At 46.7% G+C, this 14,540-nt stretch overlaps 1 protein-coding gene across 2 annotated transcripts in view; it reads left to right on the plus strand.

The window, feature by feature from the left end:
- Positions 1–14,540, plus strand: part of LOC139059462 (calcitonin gene-related peptide type 1 receptor-like) — a 148,863-nt gene that overhangs the window by 103,459 nt on the left and 30,864 nt on the right. For both annotated transcript variants that reach the window (XM_070537899.1, XM_070537893.1), the window contains exons 4-7: positions 32–142; positions 8,703–8,788; positions 13,582–13,744; positions 13,934–14,053. In XM_070537899.1, coding sequence (XP_070394000.1) covers positions 32–142; positions 8,703–8,788; positions 13,582–13,744; positions 13,934–14,053 — 480 coding nt within the window. The remainder of the gene's footprint in view (positions 1–31; positions 143–8,702; positions 8,789–13,581; positions 13,745–13,933; positions 14,054–14,540) is intronic.

Below are 14,540 nucleotides of genomic sequence, written 5' to 3' on the forward strand. Positions count from 1 at the left end.
CTTTTTGTCTCTGGTTCTCACCCGAATGCAGCCGGTTGTGACTGGAGGTTCGACGGCTGGCACTGCTGGCCACCGACTGCACGAGGTGTTGTGGCCCGAGCGCCGTGTCCTGTCCTACTACCTGGAGTTGTAAATTCTTCAGGTGAGCTGTGGATATCGCGTCGTACCAGGGGTCCTTGAGGAATAACTTGGTCTTCAGGCCTTAACGACATGCAGTGTCGCTTCGACGAATCCCAATATGTTTCAACAGCATGAGAGTGGTTTCTGCTAAAGCGATGTTTGCATCGTTTGTATCCTTGCATCTCACGCTGCATCTCCTTGCAGCACGACCTCGTGCTGAGTACGAGGTTGTGGAATCAAATCCCGGTTGCCAAGGCCGCATTTCTGTGGGGGCGAAATGCAGAAACGCCTGTGTACAGTGCATAGGGTGCATGCTAAAGATCCCCTGGTGGTCAAAATTATTCCGGAATCTCCCATAACGGCGTGCCTCATATTCAGATCGTGGTTTTGTCACGTAAGATTCCAGTCTTCGTTTTTACTTTTTGTTTGCATTGCTGCACCTTCATGTCTGCCTTTTCTTGCAATTCCGAATTTCGCAAAGTAGAGGTGTGAGTAGTAACAATACAGTTGGATTATTCACAGCAGGCGATAAAGGATGCGCCCGAGAGAATACACAGCACTACAGAAAATGCAGCCACAATCTTTCATGTCAGGCAGCCTCGCTTGCAGTATGTCTGATGTACGTTAGCTTACGTCGGGGATGGGGGCAGGAGGGGGGAGCGGGTTTTACTTCAGTTAGCTTCACGACGGAGCAAACGAGGCGTGAGGTGTTCTACGAGGAGTTAAGCGCTCGTAATGAGATCGAGCATGTGTTTTTTTTTTCTTATGATTGCCTTGCCCCTGTGCACAAGGAAATGCCATACAAAAATAGTCGGCTAACTGTGCATTTTCTGTTTGGTATTACTGCCACTTCAACTTTTCTTTTTATCCTGCACAACATTACCACGATGAAACATAATTTTCGCTGTACGAGGGCCTTTGATCGCGGCGCTAACGTAATTTATGCCGTCAGCCCTCGTTAGTTTCCTGACTGAATGAGTTATTCCAGAGAACTCACAAGAATGCTTTAGCAGAGTGGTCGGTGTCATCGTAATGAACCCGAGCCGCCTTCCACGGCCATTAATTTTACCTCTAAAAGGAAGGCAATAAAAGGCCCCAGGCTGTTAAGATAAAACAACGCATCATCATCGGACCAGCTGGTTGAAGCAAGTACACGCGCTCATTATGAAACCTAGCTTCTGGCACTTGCAGCGAAGCAAATTGTGCTGCGACGCATATGGTTTTCTTTTCATAAAAGCAGAAACTCGGGACGACCGCATGATGATCGTATTGCATACCATCATTAAAAATCGCGCTTACTTGCATGCATCTACGGCTTCTCTCGGACGCCTGCTTGTTTGTTCCTTTCCTTTCGCAGCTGTGGTTGTTATTGTAGCAAGGTTGACTATTGGGCAAGTCGGTACGGATCTATGGTAAAATAAACGTAGCTCGAAAAAGTACAGACAGGAATAGCGCGTGTGATGTATCTTCTTCTCCGCCCTTGCTGTTTCGTGGTACTCTGATTTTACTTTGTTTGCGTAAATGCGCTACTTGGATACGGGAACACGTTTTGAGCAGCTTAGCGACTACACTCAATTTGCATACAAGCGATCATCAATGCGCAGAGATGTGGCGTTTTACTTTGGTTGATCTATATCTACTTCGGGGGACCTTCATCTACTTTTTGAATTTACCGTGTGGTCCTGCTTCGCCTAGATATCAGGCTACAGAAGCTGAATTTTTCCCCTGATTTCATCAGTGGCTTTCGTCGCCACCGTTCAGCTCTGGACAACATTTCAGACCTTGTCGTAACGCTTGAACTTGCTGGAGGAAACAGGCATTTTGCCTACATGCTCTTCCTAGACATACAGCAAGCTTTCAACTCGGTTCCACATAAGGCAATTATTATCGCTCTTGGAACCGCGGTAATTTGGCGTCGTCTGCTCCGCTTTGTGCACAATTTTCTATCGGAGCACCGGATGAAAGTGCGTGTTGGAGCAATATAACAAGTGAATCCCGCTCTTTTAAGTGCGGTGTGCCACAGGGCAGCGTTTTATTGTCACTTATTTTTAACACTGTAATCGCCGCACTTCCAAGCCGCTTGCCTTGGAACAGTGACTTCCCTGTGTGCATAGCTATCTATTCAGACGATATAGCTCTGTCGATAAGCCGCCCTTCGCACATTGCTTTGCGGCTTCCTGCAAGCTTGCAAATAGCTCCGAATGCGACTTCGGAGTACTTGGGTGAAGTTGGTCTGCAGATATCTCCTGCAAAGTCGGCTGCAGTAGCATATGTCCCTGAACAACACGCTCGTCGAACCATGAGCCCAATGTACATTGACGAAAGACCGATAAGCTGGGTGCAATAAGGCCGTTAGTTGGGCTTGATTCTGGATGGTCGCGTCGATTGGCATCTTGTCGTTCAATTAGTACGACGCAAATCGCAATCAATTCTTAAGTTTGTGTCCGCCTTGACTGCTAGAGGCGCTGGCGGCAACCACAAACAGCTCTGCAGGTGTAGCGGTCATCTGTACTCTCAGAAATGATGTATGCGTTACTAGCTAGTCCTGAACAAACCACCTAATTTGATCGCCCAACTGGAAGAAGACCATCGCGTTGCCCCACGACTACTGTTTGGATTACCTCGTAAGGCGCAATTTGTTGCATTACTCACTGAAGCCCATCTTTTGAGGCTTTTCAGGCTGCAAGCAGACCAGAGAGCTATGTATCACATTGGGCGTCTGCACCGCGCATGGAATGGTCAATCGCTCATTGATCGTCTAATTCACCGCCCGTTTTCTCGCATGAGAAAAATGGCAGCAGTATTTATGAACGTTGCTGACATTTCTGAACATGCCGCTTCAGTTACGCCTCAGCCTCCGAGAGATATCACCAAATACGCATTCCCCATTTACCTCTCAAAGCCTTACGTGTACACAAGTCTGATATGCCTGTTTCGGCAGTATTCGAATTGGCTCAGTGGCACATGTTCGAAATATTTCCAGGTTATCAAGTATTCGCAGTTCCATCTGTAGACAGTGATTGCCAAGGCACCTCCGCAGCTTCTTTCTGCCCTTCGACTGAAGTACGACTTATCTTTCAAATAGCTAATCCGGCCTCGTCAACAACTGCTCAGCTAGTAGTGATTAATGTTGCACTGAAATACGCGCAAAATGAGTCAACCGCATAGAATATTGCCACATTTACGGACTCCCACGCTGTACTTAACAGATTACAAGGCAGTCAGATCGATTGCTCAGTGGTGTGCAAATTGCTGAGTCTGCAAACAAAATTTCATCACGTGGGGTATCTGTCGGTTCTCAATGGATACGTTCACACGTAGGCATCGTCCGAAAGTAAGAGGCTGATCGGCTGGCTTTAAGTTGCCGTCATACCTGTGCCTGCCCTGAAATTTTGTGCAAACTTGATGCGCTGTTCTGCTTATTCGTCGCCGCCTCCTCAAGCAGCATCCAGACCAGCGCGTCGAAAATGAAACGTTCCCGCCCCATGTTCGAGTTCGAGGCTTGTCTCGTCGCACGAGAGCGCCACTATTCAATCTATGTGTTGGCTGTTTGACTATGCGCGAACGTTTATACAGATAAGTATGTGGGACCAGACCATTATGTACGTCTTGCGGTTGCTGCGAGACACTTCAGCAGCTGATATTGCAGTGTCGCGGTTTCAGTGCGCAGCGCATGTCGCTAATGAGGGACTATGATCTCCTTGGCCTGCGATGAACGATACTCGACGAGCCCAGTAGCTCTGCGTCTCGACGCGATTAGGATGATCGTGCTCTCCCTATTTTTCTAGAATTAACTAACATAAGTTCACCTTTGTAACTCAGACACAATTTCTTCTATTTAACATTCTTTAGTAGCGTGATCTGCAGTGACGGGTCCTACTGTTTGTGACTTGTACTCTGTGTTCTACTGTATTCCTTTAGATTGTTCATCTTGTTCTTTCTTTCCTCTTTTCTCCACTTCTTCCTATCTTCTATTTGTATGTTTCTGTCTCCTACTTTCAAAAGAGTAGACAGTCGTCGAGCCCCCTCCAGTGGCAGTTGCCAGTCTGCTCCTCCCTTTTCCTGTACTTTAAAAGAATATATGTTTTGAAAACAGATAATAATAATAATAATAATAATAATAATAATAATAATAATAATAATAATAATAATAATCCACTTTTTACTCGCAACTGCAAGCTATACTTGATAATGGCGATAGTGAGTGATGCCTCTTGCCTGGAGCCTCTTTAATGCCATGCGTGTGTTCGAAATGTCTAATGACGCCTAACGTACTGACTTTGATAGCATGTTATTCTTAATGTTTGCAGTGTTGTCATCTCGTCTTGGGCGTGTTGTGTGTGATACGTCGAAAGGAAGAGGCAAAGGCGCACACCGAAGTATCGGTACGCGCGAAGTTCGCTGTATACTTTGGCGACTGGCAAAATCCTCCGAGTGAAACTGTCTATCAGAGGTGTAGCGGCGCGACTATCGCCTCCAGAGTCCATGAAGAAGGAAGACGGCTCCCGTGCCAGTAGCGCGAAAATGTAGAACACGCTAGAGCGCTCGACTTGAGCGTTCACTCTAGCTGCCGCTCCCCAGAACCCGCGGCACCAAGGTTGGCCGGCCGAAATATACCATGGATACGGTGGCTAAACCTTCGCGCCGCCTCCCACAAATTGATGACACCGGACCACGGAGCCCAGTCATACCAGCATCAACGCACCGACTCTACCAAGGTGAGAATGACGTGCCCTCACGCGGTCCGGCAGACGTCCCGCGGTTGTAGGGTGTCCGAGAATTCTACATGGACGTGCTGGACATATGTTCGTCCAGCTGGACAGCCACTTCCTTATCAACAAGGTTCTAGGCTCCGGCTGCGTTTCAGGCTCCGGTTCCCACTTCTACAATGATTTGCGGGCAGCCGTCCTTGCTCACGCCATTTCGAGCGCTCAGTCACAACAGCTCTCACCATTTGAGCCGTCGCGTCATTCCATGTCTTCTCGTCCCGCATTGCCTGCGTCCGCCCGTGCCGATCGTAAGCACGCACCGTCCCCAGCAGACGGCCAGACGGCCTTCTTTTGGAGCTCCGACTTGCACCAGGCACGTACATCTACGACAACCTGCAGCAGGTCATGACTCCGTACTACAGCATCGTACTGTACAGCACCGTACTGTGGCTGCGCCTCGCTCACAACCTAGAGAGAAGTGGTTCTTGTGGGGAAGGAGGAAAGGCTAGCACTATTTTCCGCAACCCTTTCGGGAGCACGGCTCAGCGCCAGCAGGGTGGAGGAGATGGGATTAGAAGAGAGAGAGCGTAGGAGGGAGAAAGAGGGTCGTAGAGATGGAAGCGAAGTAGTGGCGGATCAGGAAGCCCAAGGTAATGGGATGGCCGTTAGGCCATCCGTCTTTGTAGAAATGTCCTATAGTCTTGCCGAGAGCCCCGACAAGTCCTACGCTGCTCTTGCTGCCTGGTACATCTCTCTCAGATTGCATGAACCAGATACCACCAATGACGACAGCATCTGGTTTCCGTAGGCCCTCTGACGAATGCACTGGCAAATAACGCTACAAACGAGCAGCGCCCGGACTGACCACGTCATCTCGAGACCAAGGGGCTGCTGGTCGTCACACTACGCTGCCCTGTATAACCGTACCCGCACTTGAAATCGTGACACAGCACGAATTAGCAAGGGCAACAAGACACACTCACGACACTCCCAGTTATCCCCCAATACCACCGTTGCACGCCGTTTGACGACGGTGTCTTCAGCTTTGTTCCTCTCAACGGCCTGAGCTCTCGGCACGCGCCAAGACCCTGTCAATATGCCTAAACTCCGCTTGCCGAGTTGCACCGCACTGGGCGCGTACGTCGACAACGCAAGAGGACGCCCTCAACCCACAGGGCAATGCGCCTTGTGTCCAGACACTCTCAGCCACGACCACTAAATAGCTATTTGTGCCCTTCGCTGCAACGCGGACTTTACGTGGAATTCTTAACCGACGCTACAATTTGCCTCTGATGTATATAGGCTTGTAGTCTCTCTTCTTCCTGTGCCCGCGCCTTTTACAGATATTTGAGTCGTGCTTCGCACTAGGAAGAGGCCCTGTAGCGTCGCGGCTATTGGCTCCAAAGCCGGCGAAGAAGACGGCTCACGTTCAGGTAGTGCGAGAGTACAGAACACGCTAGCGCGATCGACCTGAGCGAATGCGGTATCGCCGCTCCCGACATCCCACGGCACCATCGTTGGCAGGCCTAATCGTGGCTACGGCGGCTACGTCTGCGCGCCGCCTCCCACAGAAGCATTGCGTAATCAAAGAGTACAGGAGGCGTACGTGACTATCTTGGCAAATATCTACAAACATTTCACAGCTACCTTGGTTCTCCAGAAGAAAAGTAGAAAGTTGTCTATCAATAAGGGGTCAGGCAAGAAGACACAATCTCTCTAATGCTAGACACTGCGGGACGATTATTTATTTATTTATTTATTTATTTATTTATTTATTTATTTATTTATTTATTTATTTAAGATACTTTGGAAGCCCGAAGGCATTGCAGAAAGGAGTGGGTGAACATAACAAAAGAATTGTGCGAAATACAAATACATATACAACGTGGCGTTTCATGAATGCTGGTTTTGAATGTGTCGGTATTCAGGATGGCTGCAACGGTGGCGGGAAGGTGGCTGCAATCTTTGCTTGTGCTAGGGATGAATGCATTGCTGCAAATTTTAGTACATGAAGACGGCACACCAATTTCGAAACTGTGGTCAGAGCGAGATGATATGTATGACGGTTGGGTGATAAGCTGTTCTTTCAACAAAGGCTTATGGCGCTAGATTTTATGGAAGAGCGAAAGGCGGACGCATCTGCGACGGAAAGAAAGTTCTGGCAAGCTAAGTGTTGTTTTCATTGAGGCAACGTTAGCATACCGGGAATAGTTTGATAGGATGAAACGCGCTGCACGATTTTGAATGGCTTCTATGCTGTTTATGAATGTAATGTTAGCCGGGTCCCAAATGGCAAATTAGAAGAAGTATTCAAGCTATTAGACTGGGAAGGCTGAGGAATGAGGGTCAACGGCAACTATCTCAGCAACTTTCGGTTTGCAGATGACATTGCCCTGTTCAGCAATACTGGGGACGAATTACAAGAAATGATTGAGGACCTCAACCGTGAAAGCTTAAGAGTTAGGTTGAACAATAATATCAGAAGACGATGTTCAAGAGCCTGGCGAGGGAACAAGAATTGAGGGCCACCACTAACCCTCTTGAGTCTGTAGAGGAGCACGTTTAACTATGTAAATTACTCGCAATTACAGATGGCTGATCATGACACAGAAATTTGCAAAATAAAAACTAATGGAGTGCCTACAGCAGGTATTACGAAACCCTGACTGGGAGCTTACCATTGTGGATGAAAAGGAAAATGCACAATCATTGTATTTTACCAGTGCTAATATATAGCCATAAACTTAGAAGTTAACGATGAAGCTCATGAACAAGCTAAGGACTGCGCAAAGAGCGATTAAACGAAAAATGTTAGGGGTAAAGCTAAGCGACAGGAAGAGAGCGGTATGGTTGAGAGAGCAAACGGGGATAGCCGATATTCTAGTTGACATGAAGAGAAAGAATTGCAACTGGGAAGCCCATGTAATGCGTAGCGTAGATAACCGGCGGACCATTGGAGTTACACAGTTTGTGCCAAAGTAATGGATGCGCAGTCGATGACGGCAGAAAACTAGTTGGGGTGATAAAATTAGGAAATTTGCAGGCGCATGTTGGAATCAAATAGCGCAAGACCGGGGTAATTGGAAGTCCCAGGGAGAGGTTTTCGTCCTGGAGTGAACTAGCCCAACTTGTTCCTTCCTATCCTATGGTCATTCAAAAACTCGGCGGCACTGAAAAGGCGTCGTATATATGGCGTCGGAGGTGGTAAGGTTGTCTGTTTTGTGTTGTGCTCTCTAAACTAACCACTGTAAATGATCTACGGATGAGTGTTTTTGTATGGCTGAACATAATGAACCTAGCTCGTTTGTCACATATAAAAAAGGCCAAAATACGAATTGATGCTCTCGCGTATGTACTCCGGGAGGCCGTAAAAGGCGCATATTGTATTTGCACGCAACTTACATCACTAGGAGCGTGTGTTATGTGATTTTTTTTTATTTTGAAGTTACACGTTGCAATACATTTTGTTCACAGGCAAGCAAATCTCATTATACTCTCTAATCAGAACAGATATCGGCGACAGCGGCCGTAGTTGTTGCAGCTTCTGACGGGTGAGAAGCAATGAATGACCGAACTAGTAAAAAAATGAACTTTTTTATGCCTCAATGTACTTGCATACGCGGGAATCTACAGAGATGAGTGTGGATGTATCTAACATGAAGCATGAAGACGTCAAGCTTTCGTAAAAAATGCCGTTGGACTTCACGAGGAAAGTAGCGTGACTCAGCGGCCATTCGCTATATCACTGCGGCAATTCCTGCTGGCATACGCATGTTGACAGTACAAAAACTGACTGTTCTGCTAGGATGCTAACAAAAATGGGCTTGCTGTTCAACTACCTGTTCACTTGCCGCTGTTCTTACCCCTTCGCAGGCACGGCGTTCTACCATTGCCTAACGCAGGGTTCTTGGAAAGGCCCACTCGCACACTACGGCTATTGCACAACTAAGCTGAACCCCGTAAGTACTTTTCACAATATGTAGCACGACTCACGCCTCGTGTAACTGAAACTGCTCGAGGATCTTGGTGGTACATTTCAGACGTGGCACTTATTCACTGTGCGGGAAGAAGCTGCGCAGCTCAGATAAAGCGTAGGACAGTAAACTGCCCGCTACCTTTGTTAACCTATCTGCGTCTGCTTCTGCACGTCTGTACTCAAAGCAAATGAGAAACAAACTAAAAGCGTAGGGTTGGCAAAACGGTTATTTATCCAATGAAATCAAATTCCAACGTTTTAATAATAATAATAATAATAATAATAATAATAATAATAATAATAATAATAATAATAATAATAATAATAAATTTATTGACACACATCCAAACACAATACAAAGAAAAAAAAATAATAATAATCCTTTTCATCGACCTAATTTACGTCCATTGCAGCAACAAGACCTCTCTCTGCGATCTCCCATTGCCCATGTCCTGTGCCAACTGATTCGAATTTATTAATTTCCAGTTAGTTAGTTTTCTTAATTTTCTCCTGTTCTTGACTGCGCTTCCGTCCTCTTGGCAGCCATTCTGTAACTCTAATGGTCCACCGGTTATCTATACTATGCACAACATGGGCTGCCAGAGCTCCATTTCTTTCTCTTAATGTCAATTAGGCTATCGGTTATTCCCGTTTGCTCTCTGGTCCACACCGCTCTTTTCCTGTCTCTAAACGCGACACCTAACATTCTTCGTTCCATCGCTCTTTGCGCGGTTCTTGACTTGTTCTCGAGATTCTTTGCCAACCTCCAAGTTGCCGCCCATTATGTGACCACCGGCAGGAATCGATTGATTGTACACCTTTGTTTTCAATGACAGTGGTAAGCTCCTATTCGCGATCTGGCAATGTCTTCCGTATGCATGTCCAGCCCACTTTTATTATTCTGTATATTTCCTTCTGGTCATCAGGTTCCGCTGTGAACATTTGACCTCCGTAAATGTACTCCTTCACAAATACTAGAGACTGACTGGAGATGTTCAATTCTTGTTTCCTTGGCAGTTCATTATCTTTGTTTTATGCATATTAATATCCAACCCCACTCTTACACGTGTTTCCAAATGTTGACGTCGGAAAGGGCCCCAACAAATCCATCCAGATCTGCTGAAACAGTCGGCAAGGAAGCTCGATGGGCTGTTGTAATCCCGCAGGCCTTGTAGTTGGTGTGTTGCGTCTCTGGCAGTCTCGAGTCGTCTTGACGGAACGGGTGACGTCGGCGGTCAGGCGCGGCCGATAGCACTTCTCTTGTATTCGTGCGAGCTTACAGCAAAACCCGAGGTTCTCGGCTGTCTTATCACAGTGAAAGGCGTGCCGGACTTCTGACCGGTGTGCTGCGGGCACAACGAGACGGTAGTTCGCGTGGGCTGGCGAAAACGTCTTCACCAGGACGTCGTTTTGTAAGAAAAACGAAGACATTCCACGCCTAAATACCCTAGGAACCAAGTCGGTCTTGCCTTGCAAGTATTCAGGAAGGCTTCTGAGCTCCGTGTCCGCTCGCTGCTGTTCGGTAAAGTCGATTGCACTTATTTCAAACAACTTTGTCGTTTGCGTCATTGCCTTGATCGTCACGGTGCGGCGAGTCCATGGCAGTGCGAGATAGAGTCAGCATCAGAATGTTTTCATCCAGACTCGTAGATTACAGTGATGTCATATTCATGCAGACTGTGGCTCCACGGCGCCAGGCGTCCTGAAGGTTCCTTTAAATTCGCTAGCCAATACAACGCGTGATGGTCGCTGACGACTTCGTACGGCCTACCATATTTGTAAGGGAGGAATTTTGCTATAGTCTAAATGACGGTGAGGCATTCCTTTTCGGTCGTAAAATAACTGCCTTCCGTTTTTGACAGCGACCGGCTAGCGTAAGGTTTCACCTGTTGGAATCCGTCTTTTCTCTGGACTAGGATGGCACGAAGGCCTTGGCTACTGGCGTCAGTGTGGATTTCTGTAATAGTTGTCATCGTCGAAGTGCGCAAGTACCGGTGGTGACTCCATGCACCAATTGAGTTCTTGAAATGCGTTGGCCTGCGGCATTTCCCTCTTGAACTCGACATAACATTTAGTTATATATGTCAGAGTCTCAGCAGTCCGCGAAATGTCCTTGGCCAAGCGCCTGTAGTAGGCACACATGCCAAAGAATCTGCGCACTGCCTTCTTGTCGACGGGCTGCTGGAACATTAAGATGGCAGCTGTCTTCTGCGGGTCGAGGTGGACTCTAGATTTGCTGATGACGTGGCCTAGGAACAGAAGCTCATCGTGAGCGAAGCGGCACTTTTCCGGCTTCAGAGGGAGCCCTGATGTCTTGGTGGCCTCTAGCACTGTCGCAAGCCGCTTTAGGTGATCGTCGAAATTTTCAGCGAAGACGACGACGTCATCTGAGTAAAGAAGGCAGGTGTGCCACTTCAATCCTGCTAAAATCCTGTCTATCACGCGCTGGTACTTTGAAGGCGCAAAGCACAGTCGAAATGACATAACCTTGAACTCATAGAGGCCGTCTGGCGTGATGAAGGCGGTCTTTTCCTGATCCCTCTGGTCGCCTTCTATTTGCCAGTAGCCAGTCCTGAGCTCCATTGACAAGAAGTATTTAGCGTTGCCGAGCCGATCCAATCCGTTGTCGGTCCGTGGGAAGGGGTATCTGTCCTTCTTCATGGTCTTGCTCAGTCGACGATAATCGACATTTACATGTGTACTTGTTTATCTTTATCTAGCGGCCGCGTTCGGATATCTCTATTAGCGTCATTCAATAGCTAAGCTTTCGAATCACATTGATTAGGACTGTTGCTGAAAGACAACCTTGGGATAAGCAACCGAATACGGAAGAATTTTTGTCGTTTATAAACAATGTGAAATACAAGACATTTTAGACACGCAGTGTCATTCACAAATAGGTTTTCGGTCGCCTGAGCAGCTTTAACTTTCAAATAAGAAATACGTGAAATTCGATTTGCTCTGGTGCGTCGTGCCAATGACAGTAAAGAAACACAGGAACAGTAGGCCACCAGACAGTGACGGAGCGTCGCACATTGTTTTTAAGGGATTCAGACAGGGTGAGCTAAGTTCCTTCGTAGGTTACTTTTCCTAAACTTAGAAAACTATCAATCAAGGAGCGCTGAAGAGCGCTCGTTCATTCTGCTTGTTGTTTGTATGAGTGTGTACTAAGTCGGTGCTGCATATGTCGATCAGAATATATAAATATGATTATGAGGTGCACATATCATTAGAAGTTCGTAGCCATCCTTAAAGGGAAGCACAATTTTTTTTATTACCTCGAGCACAGGTTAGCTACTTCACGTATTCGCTCAGCAACTGGTCCCCTCTCGATAACAGCTGCTCCACTTCCGCACATTTTTCGGAGCACTCGCAACGTGCATCTAGCTTCCTTCCTATTGACTCCAAGAATAAATTAGAGACCCTCCGTTATGGTTACGCGGCTAGGGTGTGGCGCTGCTAAGCATGAGGTCGCGGGGTCGAATGCTGCCAGCGGATGGCGCATTTCGATGGGGTGCGAAATGCAAAAAACACGTGTGTGCTGTGTATTCAGGGCACGTTAAAGATCCCCAGGTGGTCAAAATTAATCCGGAGTCCCTCACTACGGCATGCGTCCTAATCAAATCGGCGTTTCGGCACGTAAATGCTTAGAATTCGATTCAGTGAAAGTAGATTATGGGATTTCACGTCCCAAAGCAACAGAGAGGCTACAAGGGATGGTGTATTGAGCAACTTCGCATTAATTTTGACCCCGCGGGGTCATATAACGTGCATCCAAATCTTAGTGCACGTGTGACTCGGCATTGTCCGACGCCATGCTAAAGCGGCTACCATGGTGGGGCATTGCATACATACATACATACATACATACATACATACATACATACATACATACATACATACATACATACATACATACATACATACATACATACATACATACATACATACATACATACATACATACATACATACATACATACATACATACATACATACATACATACATCTTTTTTTCAGCAGCTCGCAACTTATTACACATATTGTGCCGGCATAAGCGCAAGTCGCTTAAGCGCAATGCGTGACCTTAGCCTCGCAGCGGAGTACCACAGCCATTGAACTATTGTTGCAGCTTCTGTAGACTCAAAGAAGTGTTGTTATACCTCACACTCGATTTGAAATGAATGGGCGATAGATCTGACTATTGCCTTCCTGAACTGAATTTCGAATTGAATATTAGACTATTCGGATTGTTTTGCAAATTTCAAGTCCTTGTACACATTTAGCAAGTGTTTTTGTACGTGTGAATTACATCGTCCTTAGCCGAGCTTCTCAAAGCATGCAAAGAAAAGCAGGAAGCTGCATACACAAACCTTTCTGTGGCAAGAAACATTCGCGCATGCGGTGTCCAAGCCGTTTGGAAACGCAGAAATCTTGGCTGTGACTCGAGTTTTGTAGTGCAGGTGCGAGAAGTCCCTCGTGTTTTTAATTCTGTCATAAGAATGATGGAGCACAGCGCCATAAACGGCCATTGTAATTTACCATTGCGTAAAATTGAAACTAAGAAGCTCGCGGTGCTTAAAATCGCGACAACTTGCATCGTAATACAGCAGCCGCACAAGCTCACAAGAATGTATGCAGCTCTTCGTGCTGCGGCCTTTCAGTTTCCCTGCAGTCTTTCAAAAAAGTCAACTAGCATAGCTTTAGTGTCTGTCCACTATTATAAACTGCAAGAAAGCGCTGACCTAACGCATATTTTTTGTCTCCTTATCCTAGGACCCAGAATTAAAACTTCTGTGGGACATTGCTGACGAAATCGGGGAGTACGTTCCCTGGGAGCAGAGTTCGCCGCGTGGGGAAAACTGGATGTGGGAGCAGAAGATCCACCACTTCAAGCATTGCCTGGAGCACGTACTTCTCAAGCCATTTCCGGAACAGGGTAACACGTTTTGCTTTTGGTCAGATGTCGCAAAGCACCTTTAGTTCAATCCTCTTCGACCTGCTGTGTACACGCTGAACCGAAATAAGAAGTTCGTTGTTGTTGTGTTATATCCAACTATTTCTCTTTACGTCGGCGGTCAGGATGCCTAGAGGATCAGCCAATGACCGTAAAATTTATTTACTGCAGGCGTCAATGATTCCTTTTGTCCCCGAACGTGGGATGGCTGGAACTGCTGGGACGACACTCCTGCAGGTCAGACTGCTTTCGCCCCCTGCCCGCAGTTCGTGGCTGGATTCATTTCGTCGAGTAAGTAAACGCAGTCTAAATACCATCATGCCTCCATCTCCCGCGGCCGTATTCTACGCAAAAGAAAAGAAAAAAAAGAACTCGATCAAATTTACATGCAGCTGTATATATTGACACGTAACATAAAATAATGCAAGCTTCGAGGTCATAGTACAATACCAAAGGTTGCTCTCAACAGACAAGAGGTGACTCACCTTCTTCAAACAAAGAATGATAAACTCAAGATATGATAATGCAATGTTTCTTATTTTATATTGTCTTCTTCTCTGCTTCTCGCTTTCCCACACGAATACACTTCTTTATTACCGTTGAAAGCGGCGAATAATGGCGCCTTCAATGCGGTAGAGCCATTGTGTGCTTTTTTTACAATATGGACTTTCAGTCGATATGGGAAAGTTATATGTCGTACTTAAGACCGAGTTGCTTGCTCTGTTAATGAATGATGTGGGCGGGGGGTTTGCAACGCGAAAATTGTAGTCGAAAAGCT

The sequence above is a fragment of the Dermacentor albipictus genome, chromosome 1, assembly GCF_038994185.2.
Source record: "Dermacentor albipictus isolate Rhodes 1998 colony chromosome 1, USDA_Dalb.pri_finalv2, whole genome shotgun sequence".
In the NCBI taxonomy this organism is placed as follows: Eukaryota; Metazoa; Arthropoda; class Arachnida; order Ixodida; family Ixodidae; genus Dermacentor; species Dermacentor albipictus.